At 35.3% G+C, this 23,256-nt stretch overlaps 5 protein-coding genes across 5 annotated transcripts; 2 read left to right on the forward strand and 3 right to left on the reverse strand.

Annotated features, from left to right (window-relative positions):
- Window positions 1-695: 695 nt before the first annotated feature.
- LOC123910348 (phenylcoumaran benzylic ether reductase TP7-like) lies at window positions 696-2,444 on the forward strand. Its single transcript, XM_045961444.1, has 5 exons — window positions 696-1,019; window positions 1,126-1,260; window positions 1,363-1,600; window positions 1,700-1,903; window positions 2,030-2,444. Exons 1-5 carry the CDS (start codon window positions 837-839, stop codon window positions 2,194-2,196), a joined length of 927 nt encoding a protein of 308 aa, XP_045817400.1. The 5' UTR covers window positions 696-836; the 3' UTR covers window positions 2,197-2,444.
- Window positions 2,445-5,048: 2,604 nt separating this feature from the next.
- LOC123904187 (protein MAIN-LIKE 1-like) lies at window positions 5,049-7,091 on the forward strand. The gene is made up of 3 exons (XM_045953876.1): window positions 5,049-5,285; window positions 5,504-6,187; window positions 6,354-7,091. Exons 1-3 carry the CDS (start codon window positions 5,157-5,159, stop codon window positions 7,089-7,091), a joined length of 1,551 nt encoding a protein of 516 aa, XP_045809832.1. The 5' UTR covers window positions 5,049-5,156.
- A 299-nt stretch (window positions 7,092-7,390) lies between these two features.
- LOC123904188 lies at window positions 7,391-8,212 on the reverse strand. The gene is made up of 2 exons (XM_045953877.1): window positions 8,156-8,212; window positions 7,391-8,074 (listed from the first exon to the last, which is right to left on the reverse strand). Exons 1-2 carry the CDS (start codon window positions 8,210-8,212, stop codon window positions 7,391-7,393), a joined length of 741 nt encoding a protein of 246 aa, XP_045809833.1.
- An 11,430-nt stretch (window positions 8,213-19,642) lies between these two features.
- LOC123904190 lies at window positions 19,643-20,262 on the reverse strand. Its single transcript, XM_045953878.1, has 2 exons — window positions 19,785-20,262; window positions 19,643-19,683 (listed from the first exon to the last, which is right to left on the reverse strand). The coding sequence occupies exons 1-2, from the start codon at window positions 20,260-20,262 to the stop codon at window positions 19,643-19,645; spliced, it is 519 nt and encodes a 172-aa protein (XP_045809834.1).
- Window positions 20,263-20,869: 607 nt separating this feature from the next.
- LOC123904191 (protein FAR1-RELATED SEQUENCE 5-like) lies at window positions 20,870-21,788 on the reverse strand. The gene is made up of 2 exons (XM_045953879.1): window positions 20,945-21,788; window positions 20,870-20,883 (listed from the first exon to the last, which is right to left on the reverse strand). The coding sequence occupies exons 1-2, from the start codon at window positions 21,786-21,788 to the stop codon at window positions 20,870-20,872; spliced, it is 858 nt and encodes a 285-aa protein (XP_045809835.1).
- Window positions 21,789-23,256: the final 1,468 nt, after the last annotated feature.

Genomic DNA, 23,256 nt, shown 5'->3' on the forward strand with positions numbered 1-23,256 from the left:
AAGTAAAATAATATAGTATGCGAAAAAGGATTACAAATAGAATATATAATAAATTTAAAAGGTTTGGACTATCAAACAGGAAACATTAAAAGTTTGTCAAATAAAAAAAAAATGAAAATCATAAAATACTTAATAATATCTAATATTTTAACACTATCCCATCAAGCTAAAACTTACTAAAATTTATGTTTGTTATAAAATTAACCTCAAAAATCAAACCAACTGAGAGCACCAACAAGAAGTGAGAAACAATATTAGAGTCAAGTAGTAGGAGAAAATTGATCGTATAGAAGAACCAAATCAAACCAAATCAACATGTCAAACAGAACCAAACTATATATCGAACTATTTTGAAAAACTAAAAACCGAACCGAACTATTAAATGAAAGCGAACGGCACTTATAACTCATGAATTCAACTGAACTGGTTCTATTTAGTTCTCGAACCGTTAGTCACAATGAAGTTTTTAAATATGGTTCAATTCAACATTTTTACAGATTTTTTTTTAACTTTCGTATTTAAGTTAAACTTTGCCGGTGCGATGCATGCCATATATACATACCTCATCTCGTATGCGTGGTTTTTCTTTCAAAGGAGCAATTTTCATGCACGAAGAGCATGTAGGTACAAACTTGTAGCATAAAATAATGAACTAATTAATTAAAGACCATTGCCTTAGGACATTAATTTATGTACATTTGGTGATGGTGCTGTCCTACAAATAGCATAACCAATCCCTTTGTTCAACACAAGCAAATTAAGCCACAATTAAGTTAGTTACAAAATCACAACTTCTTTTGATTTCTGCTTTGAACTTTTGTTCTTTAATTAGTACCATGTCAGTGAAGAGTAAAATCCTAGTCCTAGGAGGAACAGGTTACATAGGAAAATTCATAGTTGAGGCAAGTGCTAAAGCAGGACATCCCACCTTTGCTTTGGTTAGAGAAAGCACAATTTCTCATCCTCAAAAATCTAAGCTTATTGAGAGCTTCAAAACTTCTGGAGTAACTTTGCTATATGTATGTATCTTTCAATCACTATTAATTTACTTTTTCAATATTTATATATTTACATAGTTGTTTCACATATTCTAACATCAATCTATATCTCTTTTTGGTTCTATAGGGTGATCTAAGTGACCATGAAAGTCTTGTTAAGGCAATTAAGCAAGTTGATGTTGTTATTTCAACACTTGGTGGAGCACAAATAAATGATCAAGTCAAGCTCATAGCAGCAATAAAAGAAGCTGGAAACATCAAGGTAACACCTCATTTGAGCTATCCTTTATGATTATGGATTTCTAACTTCATATTTTTTTATTTTATTTAATACGAACATGTTTTTGTTGTCCTACGTCATTAGAGGTTTCTCCCATCTGAATTCGGAATTGACATTGATCGTCACCATGCTGTTGAGCCAGCGGCTAGCTTTTTTGAGCAAAAAGCAAAAATCCGAAGAACAATTGAAGCTGAAGGGATTCCTTACACTTATGTCAGTTGTAACGCCTTTGCTGGATACTTCCTCCCTACATTAGGACAACAAAATGTTACGGCTCCTCCCCGAGATAAAGTGGTCATTCTCGGAGATGGAAATGTCAAAGGTCATATATCTTATGTCAAATTGTTTTTTTCATAAGTAATTAACATACTAGAAATGTTAAATTAACTCATCATATTGTATGTTGAAATCTTTGTTTCAGGAATTTATGTCACTGAGGAAGACATTGGGACTTATACTATTAAAGCAGTGGATGATCCAAGAACCTTGAACAAAACTCTATACTTTAGACCTTCTGCAAATGTTGTGACTTTCAACGAGCTTGTTTCCTTATGGGAGAATAAGATTAAGAGTACCCTTGTGAAAATTTATGTTCCAGAAGATCAACTTATTAAGCTAATTCAGGGTTAGTATAAACATAATTTTCAATAAAATATTAAAATTATTTACGCTAGCATTACTCTAAATAATTTAATATTGTATAACACATATGTTATATTTATGTCATATTTTTTTTTTTTCTTTTCTGCAGAATCTCCTTTCCCTGCAAACTTGTTATTGGCACTAGGTCACTCAACTCTAGTAAAGGGGGATTGTACAAATTTTGAGATTGACTCTTCTTTTGGCGTGGAAGTTACCGAGCTTTACCCTGAGGGGAAATTCACTAGTGTCGACAATTATTTGAATGCATTTGTTTGAAGTTTAAGAAATGTGATGGCGCCAATAAATCGGTTATAAGATTTCCTACTTTCGAATTTTCTACATTTACACTGTTATCTAAGAAACCGCCCCACCAAAGTCAATAAAGTCATAACATGTTTTGTATTGGTCAAAATTTCATATTTCATCGTCTTGTTTGTCACTTGAGTTTTTATTATCGTCAAAAGAATCATTTCACATTTTACTTTGTAATGTTCGCTCCGTAATGTATTATGTTTGCTTTGCCATGTACTGAATGCAAGTTCTGATAATGAGCATGTATTCATCTTCATCGTCTCATAAAAGTGACTTATTTGTAATATTTTTTTCTCAAAATAATTATCACTTTAGCGCACAACCCCAATATAATATTTTTATGGAAAATTCTATGGTACATTAGAAAAATTTCAATGTATCGGTACATCAGATCATTAAATTATTAAGTAAATGAATATTTTTTGAAAGAAATGATTTTTCTATCATTTAAAATATTATAATAACTGAATGTTATTTATCAAAATTGTAAAAAAATATTTTTTTTTTTATTTTTTTTTTATCACTAATAATAGTCATTATTGAATTTTTTAATAAAAAAATGTTAAAAAGTTAGTATAATGCATACAAAACATTGAACTTGTGTTTTTTCTAATGAAATCATCATATCTGAAAAATAATAATCGAAAAATAGTTTTTTAATTTATAAAAATAATCATCAATATATTAATTAATTGATCTAATTACTGATACATTGAAATTTTTCAGATATACCGTAAAAACTCCTTATTTTTATGAGACGGAGGGAGTATTATACTATGGCATTAAAGTAAACGTATGATAGCAATTTTAGAGGAAGCGTTATTAAAGGCCAAAAAAGTGCTATTAACGCCTTGTTTTTACTTAGCTCTGCAGCATAAATATAAATAGTAAAGAAATTTAGGGAAATTTTTAAAATATTATTTAATTAAAACACGTTGTATAATAGTAAAGAGTTTCAATTGACTACACCAAACTTCTAATTACAAAAATATCATGAAATTGAGAAAATAACAACTTAATGTAACTAGAATACAAGAACTATATGAAAATCCCTACTCCGAATAGTTTATTGAATTAGATTTATACACTTTAAATGTGAAAATATATGAAATCCGATAGGGGTGATCGTATCCGAACCAATCCAAAAATAAAATCGCAAACATAATCAATCCAAACCGAAACAGCAAAAAATCGCATTTAGTTTTAACCGCACGGATAATTTTTCTTCTAAACCGCACGATTTGGTTTGGTTTGTGGTTTTCTTTTCAAAAAACCAAACCAAACCGCGATACTTTACTTAACTCTATTAATTATTAGCAATCAACCCAAATTGAGTCCATAAAATACTAGGTTGTCTAAACATATCATTTCACGCAATAAAAACTATATTGTTGGTATTAAAAATAAGTTATTATGTATATGTAATTTCTGTATCTGCATATTATATCATGTAAACAATAAAATAAATTTAAATTTCCTATGTTTATTTTGTAACAAGTTGAAAATATTATCATATTCTTTACAGAACGACAATTGTTTAAATACGTTCGTATCGCTGGAAAGGCCAAAGGGTCAACCGGTCAAGTTATACTACAATTACTTGAAATGCGTTTGGATAACATACTTTTTCGATTGGGTATGGCTTCGACTATTCCTCAAGCTATATATCGTGATAAATTACACAAATCATACCAACCCTAACCGCATTGGTTTGAATGACTTGTGAAAAACCAACTGAACCAAACCGCACCGCAAGCACCCCTGATTCTCATCTATTTGTCAGATGAAAATTTATCTTATACTATTATTTTGATGTCAACTTATTTAATTTCTCAAGTGTATAAGTAAAAAAGTGTTGCATCACACACATAAATTTCTTTTTCACTATTACTCTCTCTGAGTCATATATAAGCAAAAATATTTTTTTAGATTAATTGAAAAAGTGATGTATTTAATATTTAAGACTAAATATATCCTTTTTTGAATGAATCTAAAAAAACTATTTTTTTTTTATATATGAGGCCAGAGAAAGTACATCAGTAAAAATAGTGTGTGCAAATTAGACAAAGTTATATGTATCTCTCAGTTTTACTCAATAGTAAGACTTACCGATTGAATAATAAAAATTTCAAGCTAATCTACAAAAACCGATTCTTTCTACCTACCATTTGTATGGCCCGCCACCCGAACAAATCGAAAATATAAATAATGAGAATTGAATCAAAATTAATAATGTGATTTTCGCCCTGAATCCAATTGAAAGTTGAAACCGATGGATACTCACACCTAATTAGTTCTACTTTTTTACCTTTTAATTGCGAAATTTTTTTTTCCTACCCCAACAATCTTCACTTTACCCCAACAATCCTATTTGAAATGACAAATATACCCTCATATATAATGTAAAACTGGAAAAAAAAAATCACTATTTACCCTAGTCAAAAAAGTGTTCCGTTGTGAGTCGGCGAATTTGAGAGAGTAAGTGCAATTTTACATACCGGTACACTTTTTCGAAGTGTGCCGGTTCGATTTATTTACCGGTACACTTGAAAAAAAGTGTTCCGGTATGAATATTCATACCGGTACACTTTTTTTCAAGTGTACCGGTATGCATATTCATACCGGAACACTTTTTTTCAAGTGTACCGGTATGAATATGCATACCGGTACACTTTTTTTCAAGTGTACCGGTATTGATATTCATACCGGTACACTTGAAAAAAAGTGTACCGGTATATTCGACGTCTGCGTATCGTATTACATACCGGTACACTTTTAAAAAAGTGTACCGGTTCACAGTGATTTTTTTTTTTTTTAATTTTTTTTTTTCAGTGGTGCGTACAAGAGGAGGAGACGGTAGAATTAGGCATAACAGAGGACGCGGAGAGTCTCGGCCACATCAGGAGGAGCCGGAAGACGATGAGATGCCGCCAGTGCATCAGGAGCAGGTTGAGGAGCAGGCTGTGCAGCAGGCTTGGCCTGGAGGGCCGATCGATACGAGTCTTTTGACTCGATACGAGCATCATGTTGCTCGTCATGTATGGTTTGGTCAGGTACTACTTTGTTTTTTTTGTTATTATTTGTTAAGTTATATTGATCATTTTTTTTAATTTGTATTGTTTATACTCTCGTTACAACTGTTAAATCCTTATTTTACATACAAATTTAGTGTTAAAATATTATTATAGTTCATTTTCAATGTCTTATGATATGCATCCAATTATCCGGTCTAATTTATTATTCACAATGTTTTTTTATTAAATATATGTAGGAACGTGTCGAAGGTGACAAAATTGAGCTACGAATAGTATCTTTAGGAAGAAAGTTAGCTGACAGGATTCCTGATCACCATCCTCAAGTTATTCAAGGGTGGTTGAATATTTCGGGGTTGTGCTGGCTTGAGCGGACTAGCTTGAAATTTACCGATCCGCATCTTATATCCGCATTTGTTGAGAGGTGGCACCCTGAGACATCGTCATTTCACATGCCGTTCGGCGAGATGACTATTACTTTGGACGATGTGGCATGTCTTCTGCATCTACCTGTTAGGGGTCAGTTTTATACTCCTGTATCAGTTTCTCAAGAACAAGCTGCGGAACTTGCAGTTGAGTTGTTAGGAGAGGAGTATGAATTTGCATTGCGAGAGACTGTAGCGCGGAGGGGTGGTTATTTTTCACAGCAGTGGCTATATGAGAGTTATAATAGGAATGCCAATTTCTACGGGAAATATGACTGCGCAGCTAGGGCATGGATGTTGATGTTGGTGGGATCTACCATTCTGGCCGATAAGAGTTATACACGTGTGGATGCCAAATGGCTACTTCTGTTTAGTGATTTGTCTGCAGTCCATACATATTCGTGGGCCAGTATTGCATTAGTTTGTTTATACGATAACTTGAACGATGCATCCATGTTTTCTACGAGGGCCCTTGCAGGGTATGCGACACTTCTTAAGGTATGCGACACTCACTACAAAGACATAATTTAAATATTGCGTAATTAAATTTTTTTTCTCTTTGCTGTGCAATTAAATTTTGTTTTTATCTTTGTTGCGTAATTTAATTTTCTTTTCTCTTTGTTGCGTTGTTAACAATTTTCTTTTTTTTTCTTTTTTGTAACAGTGTTGGATCCACGAGTATTTTCCTACCCTTGGTAGGCGGGCTCAGACGGATCTTAATTGTGATAATCCTGGATTTCCTCGAGCTATGCGGTGGATGTATAAGCAAGGGAAGACCAAGCTCCCCGATTATCGGCCTATATTGGATGCACTGACCCCTGATGACGTGATATGGCGTCCGTTTGAGATTCACAGAGGTAGCATTCCTTTTGATCTGATTACTCTGTATAGTGGTCATCTGCGTGGATCCACGGTAGTTCCTTACTTGCCCGAGAGGTGTATTAGGCAATTTGGATTTGTACAGTATATACCACCACCACCACCTCTAGCTCCTGCCTACTCTGATATTGATAGCGACTGGATTGGTTATCACGCGTCCGTTGATCGGATCCTTCAGCCGACACGTCCAGTGACATATGCTAGTGAGACTGTACCTGATTACATGTCCTGGTACTATAGGGTATCACATCCTAGACTGTGTCGCCCTGTTGATGGACCACATGGAGCACCACCAGTTCCGCACTATGCACCTGCACCTGCACCTGCACCAGATGCCCCAGTAGACGATGCACCAGCAGATGATGCACCACAAGAAACTGCACTACAGCGTGAGCGGAGATGGAGAGGTATGGCTCGAGGCGCGCTTGAGACATTTCTTACGAGGATAGACGCTGATAGGGATGATGAGGATTTTGAGGAGCTTTTTTTTGCACTAGATGTATGTCGTGGTGCATACCCATGACTAGTTTTTTATTGTTATGTTTTTTTGAACACTGGTTTATGTACTTTTATTTTTGGATTGTGTATTTTGTTGAACTATTTTTACTATATCGTGTACTTTATTTAGATTATGAACTTTATCGATCAAATGTTTTTTATACTTCAATACATTATTTTTTGACACAAATAACGTTGCTAAAGTAGGCATTGCATTTTATTGACATAAAATATTTTTTAACACAATAAACGTTACTAACGAATTTAGATATTTGATAAAACATAAGTAATATAAATATTCGACATAAAATAAACAATTAAAAATTATTCAACAGACATAACACCACTAAGACGTTTCACCGGAGGATTTAGAAGGTTCCAATATTGTAGGCGTCCGTTTAAGTTTGACATCCAAGACCTTGCTTCATGTGAACAAAATTTCTTCCAATCAGCTGTAACTTCGGGCAACGGAAACCCCTTTGACATGTTTACCGGAACCCAATGATTTCCATTGACAAAACCAATAGAAAAAAACCTTGCTGAAGAGGAATATGAAGTCATCATAGGAAAGAAAGTCTTACTAGGTTTATCCAACGTGACGAGAAAGACATTATACCTATTTGCTACCAAGTAACCCATAGCAGGTATGGTGAACCATCTAGTTGCTACCAACGAATCTCTCACAACCTGCAAATCTTGTCTGAATAATTTCTCATACAAATTGTTATTATTTCTAAGCTCTTCATCTAACTCCCGGCGGACGATGGACCAACCTTCCTCTGTGTAACCAAGTAAAGATGCAACAGCTCTAAAACCACAATTTCCATCTTCAAGCACATCAGCAATGTCAACAATATGTGGATGCATATGATTAGGAAATTGCCCCAAATATTTCTGAGATGTCAGTTTTTTAGACATCTGAGATAGTTGTTTCTGAGATGGTTGAGATTGTTGCTTCTGAGAGGGTTGAGATAGTTCCTTCTGAGATGACTGTGATTGTTGTGTACACTGTTGAAAGTACAAAAGTAAGTTTTAGAATTATCGTCTCCACAGGGACTAGTGTGATATTAAAAACCGTTCAACAATTACCATAATTTTAAGTGAAGTATTTAAAGTTTGTTTTGTTGTAAAAACTTGCAAAAGCATATAAATGTAAATAAAAATGTGATTAAAGATTCAGAGAGAAAAGGTTGTCGGGATTAGACTTCACTCTTTCACTTATATGTACGTTTCTAAAACATTCATATATATTTTAACTAATCATCAACATATCACGTATTGCTCACGGACGTTCCTGTGTCCAGATAACGACAAGAATCACGTTATACTTATTAATCCTCGATGTCTCGATTGAATAATTAATATAACGGCTAAATTGTATTATTTAAACTCCGATGTCTCGAAACATTTGAATAACACAACAGCATTAAGTTTCAATACAAAAGTGAATATTAAAAACCTAAATCTATGTCTAGAGTTTTAGGATTTTTAATAAGTGATTATCTTTTCCATTTGATTCAAAGTGAAATATGTCTATAACAATTCAAATCTTAAAGATAAACATGTAAATCAAAGATAACACTAAGTTGATGATAAATTAAAACATATATAACATGATTAAGAGTTGTACATATTTATGAATGAGCTACACCTAATCCCAACAACAAAAGATTTAGCCACTCATTGTCATGGTGGTAAACTTACAAATGTGGAAAGAGGAACAAAGAGTGCACATCAATCCCTTGATCTCTCAAGTTGGATGGATCCACCTTTTCTTGCCTATGACCTAAGCTTAATTCTAATTTAATTGCTCTGTCTTTGAACTCTCTGAATTGTGTGTTTTGTAATGAGAGTGAATTGCTATTTATAGGCATCAAGTGGTCGCTCAGCCACCACCTGGTCGCTCAGCCATCAACTTGCCTTGGTAAAGGGGTTTTCTGACACGTACAAAAGTTGAAGCTTGATGCCCAAGATTTCCTTCAATTTGGTCGCTCAGCCACTAACTGGTCGCTCAGCCACCAACTTGGCTTGGTGAAGAGGTTATTTGACACGTGTGGAATTCTTTGCTTGTTTCCCAAGATTTCTTTTAAATTGCTCGCTCAGCCATCACCTGGTAGCTCAGCCACCAGCCTCTTGGAAAAAGAACTAAATTTTGCTCCTCTTTTAATCATGAAAGCTTAAAAAGCTAGGATTAGGACATAAAACATCTTTAGTTAAAATGTACAACGTTTTGGGGTTTTAACTATAAATATTTTTGAAAATAAGTCGATAATTGCCTTAATTGAATAAGAATTTTAACTACTTTTTGGCACTTATCAACTCTCCCCAACTTTAGGACTTTGTTTGTCCTCAAACAAAAGGTAATATCATAATATAGACAAACTTTAAAATTTGCAATCTCAAGAGTGGGTTTGTAATCAATCAAAGTTTGAAAATCTTCTTCTTCTAGCATAAGTAAAACAATGCCTACTAAAGACTAATCCTCAAAATATTCAAAGAAACAAAGCATGATCATGAAGTGATTGCTATGCCTAAGCAAAATTCTCAACATTCTTATCAAACAATTAAGATTCAAGTGTTATCACAAATTTCTCACAAATATATCACTCAAGGGTAAGTGTTTCACTCCATCCAAGCAATGTGCATGCAACAGTTTAATTCAAACATTTATCCAAGCAATATCACAAAACATGCTATCAGTCGTGGATCACTAAGGACTTTCTTAAGCTTGTAATGGGGCTAGGCTACAAGAAATCTTTGTTTTTCTTTGGATTCAAAATGCCTTAAGGATAAGAGAGCATAATTCTTGAGAATTTCATCACATAAGCTATTCATCCTCTTTCACATTCCCCATTCTTTCTTTTGGTAATTCTTTTTGTATGCCACAATCTTTTTTTTTTTTTTTTTTTTTTTTTTTTTTTTTTTTCAATTTGAATGACTTCTTTTGATTGTAACATCTTTTTCAAAATTCTTTTTCTTTTTCACAATCACCATTTTCAACTACTTCTTTCTTTTTTTTTTTTTTTTTTTTTTTTTTTTTTTTTTTTTTTCAAACAAACAAATAACCTCTTTCTCCCCAACTTGTTTTCAACCCTACTTAAATTCAATGCTCAATCATCCTAAGACAAGGGTTAAGTCATTGTTTTTCTTTATTGTGGTTCAAGGGTTCAAAATCAAACAAAATTTCAAAATTTTTGGCTCAAGGGGGGTAGCAAAGGATCACACTAACTCACAAGGTAGGTTATTTTGGCTTAAGTAGTTACCACTCAAAAAGAAACAAGGCCTTGATCATATCCACAACATCAAACACATCAATGACAGCAAGATTAAGTTAAAATCAAATGAGCATACACAATTGTCGGCTCTCAAATATTTATGTAAACAATGGAAAGTTCACACATTCTCACCCGGCTAGATTGGATAACACAAGCTTCAATCATGTTTAACAAAAATAATGAGAATCATCTTAGGACAAACAACACACTTCAAGAACATGTTAAGTTCCTAAGCATATTTTAAACATTAATCAAAAGTTGACATAAAGTTCTACAAATCAAAATTATCATGCTTGATCATTTGATTTTACAACCCATCCTCTTGATTCACTTAAAATTTTAAAGCTTGTTTCTAACATACATGCATAAATTAAAACTATTTTTACTTAGAAATTTAAACACATGCTTCCAAACTATTTTACAAAGATATTAAAGTTCACAAAACCATACATGCTTGTCTTAAACCAAAACATTTTTCAAAGTTCATGCATCATAGGTTCACCAAAACATTCTTTTAGAGTGCATGCATCAAGAGTTTTGTTTCAAAAAGTATACCACATATATCACAAATAAGAAATAAACGACTGAAAGATTTAAAATATCACTCTTTTTTTGGCGAGTTTCAGTCGTTATCTGATCTCCTCTCAAAACTCATCTGAGACTGAAGTCTGGTCCTCTTCAGCCATCTCGTCATCGCTTCCACCCCTGTTCAAAGAATCCATCATCTGCCTCAAAGTCGTCTGATCATCAATGTCAAAATCACCAGGATCATCAAATGTGTTTGCTCCACTTCCTACACCTGCACCTGTATCTCCCATATTAGTATTTGTACCTGAGGTGCTACCCCCTCCTGGAATAAAAGGCCTGTCCCCAGGCCACTGAACATAAGTGGCAAACTGGTCTGGAGTCATGACTGGCTGCACAACCTGAGTATTATAGATGGACTGATGCACAGCCTGCATAGCCCTGTAACCTGCATCATGCAAATCCCAATTATAAGAAACCATATTGTGGAAAGTAAGGGGATCCATGGGTGGGTATCCTGTGGGAGGAAATGAGGGAGGATTAGCGGGTTGTGGCACAGAAGATTGCCTCCTAGAGGTTCGCCTTCTATGCTTGCAAAGTCGCCTAGCTTCAGCATCATCAATTTCTTTTAATTTGAAATCTACTGCTTCTTCAGGAATAGTCATGTGGGCTTGTTCTTTAATTAAGCCCATAATGAGGCCTGGATATCCTAAAGAAGCATTGCCTCTGAGCTTGGTTGGTCGGAGTCCTGTTAACACTATCTCCTTCATTTGATCAGCAATTACCCGAGCAACATCTATCTCTTTGTTACTTTCCACGAAATGCATGAACTGTAGCACTCTCATAGTAGCATCTGAGGTGTGGGAACGAGGGATGATATTATGAAGAGTGAAAAGCAGCAAAAGTTGGCTTGGAATTGTTAAATCCTCCTTCAAAGCACGGATAGGGTGAGTGTTGTTTCGGTTCCACACGAACTCGTGTCCAGGTTCCAAAAGTGTCTGGGTGATAGCAGGAATGTCCCAATTTCTTTGGACTACACTTTTGGTATAAGCACAGTAAGTATCAGTGGGAAGGTCACTTGGTTGGCCAAGGAAAGTGTTAATTGTATCTCGGTCAAATCTGATGGTGTGTCCTCTCACCATGGTTTTGAAGGACACTGGATCTTGATCGTCCAAAGGCATGGCATTAGCATAAAATTCACGAACTAAATCCTCATTGATCTCTTCAACTGGGCTGGCTAAGACGCCCCAATTCCTTTCATCAATAATCTCTTGGAAGCGTGAAAAGATGCCTCTCCTTTCAATTCTGAAAACATTCTCTCCCCAAATAGTTCTTGCTTCCAATTCTTCGAACCGAGCGTATTGTGGGTGGCCAAGGAAACGGATGGGATCAATTTGGGCATGTGAAGAACTACCTTGGTTGGTTGCTGCTTTTTTTGGTGCCATTACCTTTGAAAGATGAACTAAAATAGAAGGTGTGGAAGAGATTGCTTAGAAATTTGCTTGAAAACACTTTGGATTTGATAAATTTTTTTGAAATGGAGTTGATTTAGAATGAAATGTGGAAGTGGGTGTTTAGAGAGAATGAGTTTTGGGATGAGATAGAGTTGGGGTAGTTTGTTTTTAGGTTTTTCTAAACAAAAACCGTGTTTTGAGTGGTGAGGGTGATGAGTCATCAAGTGACTCAGTGAGTGGGCCAGCTGGCGCCATTCTGCAGAGTGCAGGTGTCACTCTGGTCGCTGAGCCAAGGATTGGTGGCCTGGGCGACCAAATCTGAATTTTTGCCTAGTTCCTTTATTCATGTTACCCCTGCTGAAAATAAAAATAAAAAAAAACAAGGTTGGGTTGCCTCCCAACAAGCGCTTGTTTAACGTCATTAGCTCGACGCCTTTTCGTTGAAATTATGGATCGGAAAGTGGCATTTTTGTGGTGAATCGATCAAATTCGCCACCAAAATAGAGCTTGAGCCTTTGTCCATTGACAGTCCATGTATCCTTTGTCTTTGGATCCTCCAAAAGAACTGCACCATAGGGTTTTATTTCTTTGATTCTAAAAGGTCCGGACCATTTTGATTTTAATTTTCCGGGAAACAATTTTAATCTTGAATTGAACAAAAGAACCATTTGCCCGGGCTTGAATTCTTTACTGAGAATTTTTTTATCATGGTAACTCTTGACTTTTTCTTTATACAATTTGGAGGACTCATAAGCTTGAGCTCTCATTTCCTCAAGTTCATGTAGCTGCAGTTTTCTCTTATCTCCTGAAAAACATGGATCAAAGTTAAGAAATTTCAAAGCCCAATAGGCTTTATGTTCCAACTCGACTGGTAGGTGACATGTTTTGCCGTATACCATCTGGAAAGGGGTGAGACCTATTGGTGACTTAAAAGCAGTTCTGTATGCCCACAATGCATCATCAAGTTTTGAAGACCAATCCTTTCTTGATGTAGAAACCGTCTTTTCAAGAATCCGTTTTATCTCACGGTTTGAAACTTCTGCCTGCCCATTTGTTTGCGGATGGTATGGGGATGCAACCTTGTGTCTTACTCCATAGTTTTCAAGGGCTTTCTCCAGTTGTGAATTACAAAAATGTGACCCTCCGTCACTTATGAGCACCCGAGGAGTTCCAAAGCGAGTAAAAATGTTCTTTTTGAGAAATTTTATCACCGTCTTGCCGTCAGCTTTAGGTGATGCAATTGCTTCAACCCACTTTGATACATAATCTACTGCCACAAGTATATATTCGTTTGAGAATGATGAAGGAAATGGGCCGACAAAGTCAATGCCCCAACAATCAAACACCTCAACCACAAGAATGTTTTGTAATGGCATTTCATTCCGCTTTGAAATTCCACCCGTCATTTGACATTTGTCACATTTCTGAGCATGTTGATATGCATCTTTAAACAATGTTGGCCAAAAGAACCCTGATTGTAACACTTTTGCAGCTGTCCTTTCTCCATTGTAATGACCCCCATATGGTGAATTGTGGCAATGCCATAGAATACTAGTGGCCTCCTCAGTAGTAACGCATCTTCTTAACAAGTTATCAGCTCCTATTTTGAACAGATACGGATCGTCCCAAACATATTGATTTGCATTACGGAGGAATTTCTTCTTTTGATGCCAATTTAAATCTTCCGGAATCAATCCAGAAGCTTTATAATTAGCCATGTCAGCAAACCACGGCCTTTCCTGCATCATTAGTAATTTTTCATCTGGAAACTCCTCACGAACTTCATGCTCATGCTTGGTCACCTCTTTGTTCACCAATCTTGACAAATGATCAGCTACCAAATTTTCTGTACCTTTCTTATCTTTGATCTCAAGATCAAACTCTTGCAACAAGAGCATCCATCTAATGAGTCTTGGCTTGGAATCAGATTTTGTGATGAGATACTTGATAGCTGCATGGTCAGTGTATACAACAATTTTTGAACCAATTAAATAAGAACGAAATTTTTCCAGCGCATACACTATTGCAAGCAATTCTTTTTCTGTTGTTGCATAATTAATTTGAGCTTCATTTAGTACTTTGCTTGCATAGTGTATAGCATGAAAAATTTTGTCCTTTCTTTGACCAAGGACTGCACCAACCGCATAATCACTAGCATCGCACATAAGTTCAAATTTAAGTGTCCAATCGGGTGCTATGATTATGGGTGCAGTGGTCAATCTCATTTTTAATTCTTCAAAAGCATTTAAACAAGAGTTATCAAAGTTAAAAGACTTATCTTTATTAAGCAGGTTGCTTAAAGGCTTTGCAATTTTGGAGAAGTCTTTGATGAATCGCCGGTAGAATCCTGCATGGCCAAGAAAACTTCTGATTCCTTTCACATTGACTGGTGGTGGAAGCTTTTCAATTACTTCAACTTTTGCCTTATCCACCTCAATACCTTTTGCAGAAATTTTGTGGCCTAACACGATGCCTTCCGTTACCATGAAGTGACACTTCTCCCAATTAAGAACCAAGTTAGTTTCCACACATCGCTTCAGAACGGTGTCCAAATTCTTCAAACAGCCATGAAAAGAGGGGCCAAACACCGAGAAATCATCCATAAACACTTCAATGCATTTCTCAATCAAATCAGAAAAAATAGCTTGCATACATCTTTGAAATGTTGCTGGAGCGTTACACAACCCGAATGGCATTCGTCTGTACGCAAAGACACCAAAGGGACATGTGAAGGCTGTTTTCTCGTGATCTTCGGGATTGACTGTGATCTGATTGTACCCCGAATAACCATCTAAAAAACAATAGAATTCTTGTCCTGCCAATCTTTCAAGCATCTGGTCCATGAATGGTAATGGAAAATGGTCTTTTCTGGTGGCTTTATTGAGTCTCCGATAATCAATGCACATTCTCCACCCCGTAACTATTCTTGAAGGGATCAACTCATTTTTGTCATTTGCGATCACCGTCATCCCTCCTTTCTTTGGAACTACTTGGACTGGACTTACCCAGGTGCTGTCTGAAATTGGATAAATCATGCCAGCTTCAAGCAACTTTAAAACTTCTTTTCTCACAACCTCTTTCATTGTTGGATTCAGACGACGTTGAGGCTGTGCCACGGGCTTATAGTCATCTTCCATCATGATGTTGTGCATACAATAGGATGGACTAATACCTTTTAAGTCAGATAAAGCCCACCCAATTGCTTCTTTATTTTCTTTCAAAACTTTGATCAACTCCTTCTCTTCTTGATTTGTCAATGAACTACTGATAATCACCGGCTTCTTGTTATCTTCTTCAAGAAAGGTATACTTCAAGTGTGACAGCAATGTCTTTAATTCGAGCTTTACTTCCACCGGTTTTGGTTCATTTGAATCAATCTTCAATTCATCTATTTTGGCTTCAAGAGGAGATACTTCTTCAAAATCATCAAGCTTTTTCAAAAAATCTTCAATTTCATTCTCTTTGTCTGGATCAAGTTCATTGAACGCATCAGTCAAGGCTTGTTCAAGAGTCGAGTGGTTGTCCATTTGTATTCTTACATCAAGAATAGCTTCTTCAGTAGCATCGAGCTTACAAAAGACATCTTTCTCTTTTTGATGCTTCATGGCTTCCCATAAATTAAAGCTAACCTCCTCATCTTGAACTCTTAACTTCATTACCCCGTCATCGATATCAATCATCATACGTGCAGTTTTCATGAAAGATCTACCCAGGATCAATGGCACATCATCATCTTCTTCTATATCCATCACGACAAAGTCTATTGGGAATATAAACTTGTCCACTTTTACTAGCACATCCTCAGCAATTCCTGTTGGACGCTTAATAGACTTGTCAGCCAGCTGTAATGTCATTCTTGTTTTTCTTAATTCCAAACTTCCAATTCTTTCAATTACCGATAAGGGAATAAGATTAATGCTAGAACCCAGATCAATGAGAGCTTTTCCAACATCCACATTACCTATTGTGACAGGTAATGTAACTCTTCCTGGATCCTTCTCTTTTGTTGGCAGGGTCCTTTGAATAATAGCACTACAGCTAGCATTTAACTGGATAGTTTCTTCCTCATTAAGATTTCTCTTCTTTGTCAGAATTTCTTTCATGAATTTTGCATATGTGGGCATTTGTTCCAAGGCTTCGGAAAATGGAAGATTAATTTGCAATCTTTTGAAAATTTCTAAAAACCTTGCATATTGCCTTTCTTTGTCCTTCTTTGTTGGAACTGGAGGATAAGGCAAGTGCTGAGTAGTTAGATTTTTTGACTTCTGATTTCTGTCTTCCTTCTCCTCACTAACTTTCCCTTCATTCTCATTTTTTTTATTTTTTTCATTTTCAACTAATACTCCTTTATTTTTTTCTTCTGTTTCTTCCTCACTTCCTTCTACTTCCTTTTTTTCTTTTCTTTTTAAAACCTCCTCCTCTCTTCTCAAGTTATCACCAATACCCTTACCAATCTCCTTTCCACTTCTAGTTGTTATTGACTTGCATTGCTCTTTTGGATTTGGTTCAGTGTTGGCTGCAAACGATCCTCCTTGATTTCTGTTATTGGCCATTTCTTTTGCCATTTGACTAATCTGAGTCTCAAGATTTCTTAACACCGCATCATTGCCTCTATGGTAGACTTGAGTTTGTTGATTTTGTTTGGTCTGCATCTCTATGAATGATCTCAAAGTTTCTTCCAAATTTGAATTTTGAGTTTGTTGTACTGGTGGTTGACTGTAACTTTCATATTGTCTTTGCTTATTTGATGAGCCAATATCTTGCCTCCAACCTTGACCATAGTTTGAGTTGTTACCTCTTTGATAGCCAGCATTTTGGTACTGACCTTGCCTTTGTTGAGTTCCCATAAAATTCACTTCCTCGTTAGATGGAGGACAATGACCTGTTGGATGGTTTCCGGTACATAACTCACATGCTGCAACCTGTTTAGCTTTTGTCGATCCTTCTTGAAGAGTTATCAACTTTGACATTTGTTTAGATAACTCCTCCACCGTGTTGGTAAGAAGTTTATTTTGAGCCAAAACAGCATCTGATGTGTCGAGTTCAAGAATTCCTGGCTTCCTTTGAATTTTGCTGCGTTCACCTTGTCGATCACTGAGTGCCATCTTTTCAATGATTGCTGTAGCATCTGCAGCACTTAATGATAAAAGAGAACCACCTGCTGTTGCATCTAAAAGGAGCTTTGATTCCTGCAAAAGACCATTTCTGAAAATATGAATTTGGGTTAGTTCATCAAATCCATGGTTAGGGCATTTACGTATCATAGATTTGTAACGTTCCCAGGCTTCATTTAGAGTTTCATTTGTACTTTGAGCGAACACTGCAATAGATGTTTTGGCCTCCATGAACTTATGGTGTGGAAAGAATCTTTCAAGAAATTTCTCCTCGAGGGTATTCCAATTGGTCATAACATTAGTAGGTTGATCAAGGTACCATTCTTTTGCTTTACCGATCAATGAATGTGGGAACCCCCTTTGAAATACTGATTCTTCCTCTGCTTCAGTGGCTCCAAGTGAACCAGCTATCTCATAGAACTTGACAAGGTGATTGTATGGGTCTTCATGTGGTAAACCTGCAAAAGGGTTAGCATATAACAATTGCAAAAAGCCAGTTTTCATTTCGGTTTGTCTGGCTCCAGCTCTTGGTCTCGCCAAGTGAGCCAAACGTCTCGGGCTGTTGTTACAAACCCCAGGGGTGGGAGGATCTCCAGGTTCTGTCATTGTTTCTTCAGGAATAGAAGGTATTGGAGAAATAGGAGCAGAAGTTCCTTCTTGCTGCTGTCTTTGTCTAGCTTGTTGTTTTCTTTTTTTGTTTTTGCTGTTGTTCTTACGAGCAGTTTTTTCTATTTCTGGATCAAAAAGTAAGTCCTCTTGTGGAGTCTTACCTCGCATAAACAAGAATCAACAATCTAACCAAACAAGTTAGCATGCACAAGGAATAAAATAGAAAATATAAATTGGAAAATTTCTTAAAACAATAGAAATTGTTAAACACACTAATATCAAACGCCAGTCCCCGGCAACGGCGCCATTTTGTTGAAAGTACAAAAGTAAGTTTTAGAATTATCGTCTCCACAGGGACTAGTGTGATATTAAAAATCGTTCAACAATTACCATAATTTTAAGTGAAGTATTTAAAGTTTGTTTTGTTGTAAAAACTTGCAAAAGCATATAAATGTAAATAAAAATGTGATTAAAGATTCAGAGAGAAAAGGTTGTCGGGATTAGACTTCACTCTTTCACTTATATGTACGTTTCTAAAACATTCATATATATTTTAACTAATCATCAACATATCACGTATTGCTCACGGACGTTCCTGTGTCCAGATAACGACAAGAATCACGTTATACTTATTAATCCTCGATGTCTCGATTGAATAATTAATATAACGGCTAAATTGTATTATTTAAACTCCGATGTCTCGAAACATTTGAATAACACAACAGCATTAAGTTTCAATACAAAAGTGAATATTAAAAACCTAAATCTATGTCTAGAGTTTTAGGATTTTTAATAAGTGATTATCTTTTCCATTTGATTCAAAGTGAAATATGTCTATAACAATTCAAATCTTAAAGATAAACATGTAAATCAAAGATAACACTAAGTTGATGATAAATTAAAACATATATAACATGATTAAGAGTTGTACATATTTATGAATGAGCTACACCTAATCCCAACAACAAAAGATTTAGCCACTCATTGTCATGGTGGTAAACTTACAAATGTGGAAAGAGGAACAAAGAGTGCACATCAATCCCTTGATCTCTCAAGTTGGATGGATCCACCTTTTCTTGCCTATGACCTAAGCTTAATTCTAATTTAATTGCTCTGTCTTTGAACTCTCTGAATTGTGTGTTTTGTAATGAGAGTGAATTGCTATTTATAGGCATCAAGTGGTCGCTCAGCCACCACCTGGTCGCTCAGCCATCAACTTGCCTTGGTAAAGGGGTTTTCTGACACGTACAAAAGTTGAAGCTTGATGCCCAAGATTTCCTTCAATTTGGTCGCTCAGCCACTAACTGGTCGCTCAGCCACCAACTTGGCTTGGTGAAGAGGTTATTTGACACGTGTGGAATTCTTTGCTTGTTTCCCAAGATTTCTTTTAAATTGCTCGCTCAGCCATCACCTGGTAGCTCAGCCACCAGCCTCTTGGAAAAAGAACTAAATTTTGCTCCTCTTTTAATCATGAAAGCTTAAAAAGCTAGGATTAGGACATAAAACATCTTTAGTTAAAATGTACAACGTTTTGGGGTTTTAACTATAAATATTTTTGAAAATAAGTCGATAATTGCCTTAATTGAATAAGAATTTTAACTACTTTTTGGCACTTATCATACACAACCTCTTCGATGTACCTAGATTTATGTAAAAACAAAAAAAGATGAATATATAATAATAGAATATAGACATAAAAATATAAGCAATAACTATATTATCAAAAAAATAAATTAGTCACCTTGTGAATCACCATATTCTCTTTCAACGTGTTCAAAGTATGATGGATCACGATACACATCATAACCTTTTGGTGCTTTGCCTTTATTTTTGTTCTTCACTCCTCCTCTGGTTTTTATTTTTTCAGGTGGTGGACACAATGAACTTGAGGCTGGATAAGCAAGTTCAAACACTTTACTCTTCAACGCTCTTTTACCAACAATATCAAGTGACCGAAATCGAGTCCATATGGCCTCCATTGCATTACTCATGTCCAACTCATATCCATCCTCTGTGTCATCCTCCAATGGTTCTTCCATAGTTAATTTCTTCCAGTGACCGTGAACTGAATCTAAGGGTATCGGTACACCGCTGGTTGTATATCCACTCAATTTACAAGCACAAGGCAACTCACATGTTGACCTAAGTTTGCAACCACACAAGTTTTTATTTGTTCCAACAATGTCAATTCTCTCCATCTCATCAGAAATTAGTGTCATAGCGGCCCTGGAGACAAAGTTTCTCAAATATTGAAAAAATGGACTGCTATGTGTCTTTTCTGTATAGTAAAAACTTTTTTGAAAAGACTTCTTTATTTTGTCAACTTCTAGTCTTATGTTGTCATTGATGCCTTCCAAACACTTGCATAAGTCTCATTTGCTGTGTTCCAACATTTTCTTCAGTCTCCAATGTGCAGACTCAACTCTAAATATCAAATTGCAAACAATAGTCAATTAAACGCCAAAAAAAGAAAAATATAATTTCAATTTTAAAATAAAAAATTATACCTATTAGTCGTTGTGTTTCCTAAATGCATCACTCGATTGGTCCATGCTTCAACAAATTGTTCTTTGTGAGGGGCCAACCAGGTGTTATTGACATATTCGACAAAATTGCTTGAATTAACACATGCTTGCTGAAACGCATTCAACAGTTGCTGATACTCCACCTCATTCGGACTTTCAACAACATCTCTCCACAAATTTTTCACCTTCTGTTTCATATCCTTAGGTATTTGCACGGTGCATCTCGCATTCACATTTTTTATTATGTGCCACGTACAAAACATATTAGTAGTATGTGGAAATACATCTTTAATTGCATTCATCAAAGCAAACTCCCTATCAGTCAAAATTACTCTAGGAAATATATCTTGCTTTGTAATCAATTGCTTCAGCTTACCTAACGCCCAATGATAATTGTCCGTCTTCTCAGATTCCATGTAAGCAAATCCAACAGCAAATGTCATGTTAGTTGACGTTATGCCAGCAATTTCAAGCAGTGGCTGTCTATATTTATTAGTTTTGTACGTGCAGTCCATAACCAAAACAATGGGAAACAAGTTCAACAACTTGATTGAATCTGGATGCGCCCAAAAAATATCACTCAAAACATCGGAGCCATCATCTTTTCTTCTATTCCAGCTGACATATTTTGCATCATCTAACAACTGCAGCAAGTGTTGCAGCTCTGTTCTGGAACCTCTTTCCTGTATTTGCATCATGTGTCTTTTCCTATATACAAGTGTGGCATCAACAACAGACTCTGGATTTTGATCTTTCAAATCTAAAACAATGTGTCTTGGTGCTACTTTACGCTTTGTCAAATCTTGAACACGTTTGTTTTCATCAGCGGTTAAACGTGCCTTGCGAGAATGACCATGATATTGATCAGGTAGCCCGTGGTTGTGAACTCCATGAATAACCTGAACTTTCCATCCTGAACCATCTGTTGAAGGTGCAGCTCTAATTTTAAATGGACAGTTACACTTTTTCGATGCAGATGTCGTGGAACTTTCTGAAGAGTCATACTTTCCACCTTTGTCACAACCCAAAATCAACTTGTCATTTCTTCCTCTTATTCCGTTCTTTTTATCCGACCGAGTAATGATAATACCGACTTTATTGGCATCTCCAACATCTCGAGCCCATTTGACAACATCATCTGCGGTAGCAAATTTTTGATGAGTTGTAAAAACATCCGTAGTATCTACCAACATTTGACTTGTATCGCCGAGATAAGCCATATCTGTTTAAAAATAAATTAAAATTAAAAAAATTAAGAATAACATACCGGTACACTTATTACATACCGGAACACTTTGACTACCGGAACACTCTAAAAAAGTGTACCGGTATGTATAATGATAAACGAAATATAATTAACATACCGGTACACTTTTTAAAAAGTGTGCCGGTAACATTAACATACCGGAACACTTTTTAAAAAGTGTACCGGTAAAATAAACATACCGGAAACGTTATAAAAAGTGTACCAGTATAATTAACATACCGGAACACTGTTAAAAAAGTGTACCGGTAAAGTTAACTTACCGGTATGGATAGTTGCTTACCGGAACAGTTTTTCGTGAGGATGAAAATTCTACCGGAACAGTATAATACGACAAAAATTGTTTTTTTAAATTATATTAATTTTTAATAAGAGTATATTGGGTATTTTTAAAAAAATATTGGGGTAAAGTGAAGATTGTTGGGGTAGGAAAAAAATTTTCCTTTAATTGCCGGTATATACATCTGTAGCCCACGCCCACGGGTGCTTTAGCGTTTCCATTTTCAAATACCATGGCCTTTTGCTTCTCTTGGTCACGTAAGCCGTTTAGCCTACTTTTTTTTTATTTATTATTTTCAGCATTGTTTCTTCATACAGGAAGAGCAGGCACTTCTAGAAGACAATTTATATGCATATCTCAACATTTTTCTTTTAAGGAATCTCAACATATACTCATTCCAGTTTTATATATAAGGAATACTTTAGAATTTTTTTTGTTCCTTTTTATAAAAAACATTTTTTTTGGTATATGAAGAGGGCAAAAGCCCATAAGAAACATTCTTTAAATTTATTCTTTATTAAATAGATAATCTTTTATACACCCTTATTAAATTGTAGGCTTAAATGCACTTTTGATCCCCCTATTTTCAAAAAAATAAAGTTTTGATCCCCCAATTTTTTAGTCCCCCAATTTTAATTTTTTTTGAGTTTTGATCCCCCATTCCATTTTAAGGTTAATTTTGTTGATGTGACATTGTCACTAATGCATATCAGCGTCCACGTGGACAAATTTAATATCCATGTCATTATTTGTTTTTAATTCAATAAAACTTATTTTATAAAATAATTTAATTAAACCTAAAAAAGTTCATTAAAATAAAAAATTCAAAAATTCACAACCTCTAATTTATTAAACCTAAGAAAAAAACAAACAATCACAACATGGACATGATCCTCTTTGATTCATATCAAACAATTGCATATTGAAAGCAAGTTTTGTGTTTCAAGAACCTTCAACTTTTATCATCATCCAACTTTATATAAAACCAATCTATAATTAAACTTCAAACTTAAAACAATTTTTGGGTTTTCATTCAAACTCATTCAAAGTCATAGATAGTTTAAAGAGTATGAGTAATTTCTATTGAAACACAAAATTATCTCTAATTTCTTTTCGTTTTTAAAAATCCAAAAATTGTTGAGTT

This window comes from Trifolium pratense, linkage group LG2 (genome assembly GCF_020283565.1).
Source record: "Trifolium pratense cultivar HEN17-A07 linkage group LG2, ARS_RC_1.1, whole genome shotgun sequence".
Classification (NCBI taxonomy): domain Eukaryota; kingdom Viridiplantae; phylum Streptophyta; class Magnoliopsida; order Fabales; family Fabaceae; genus Trifolium; species Trifolium pratense.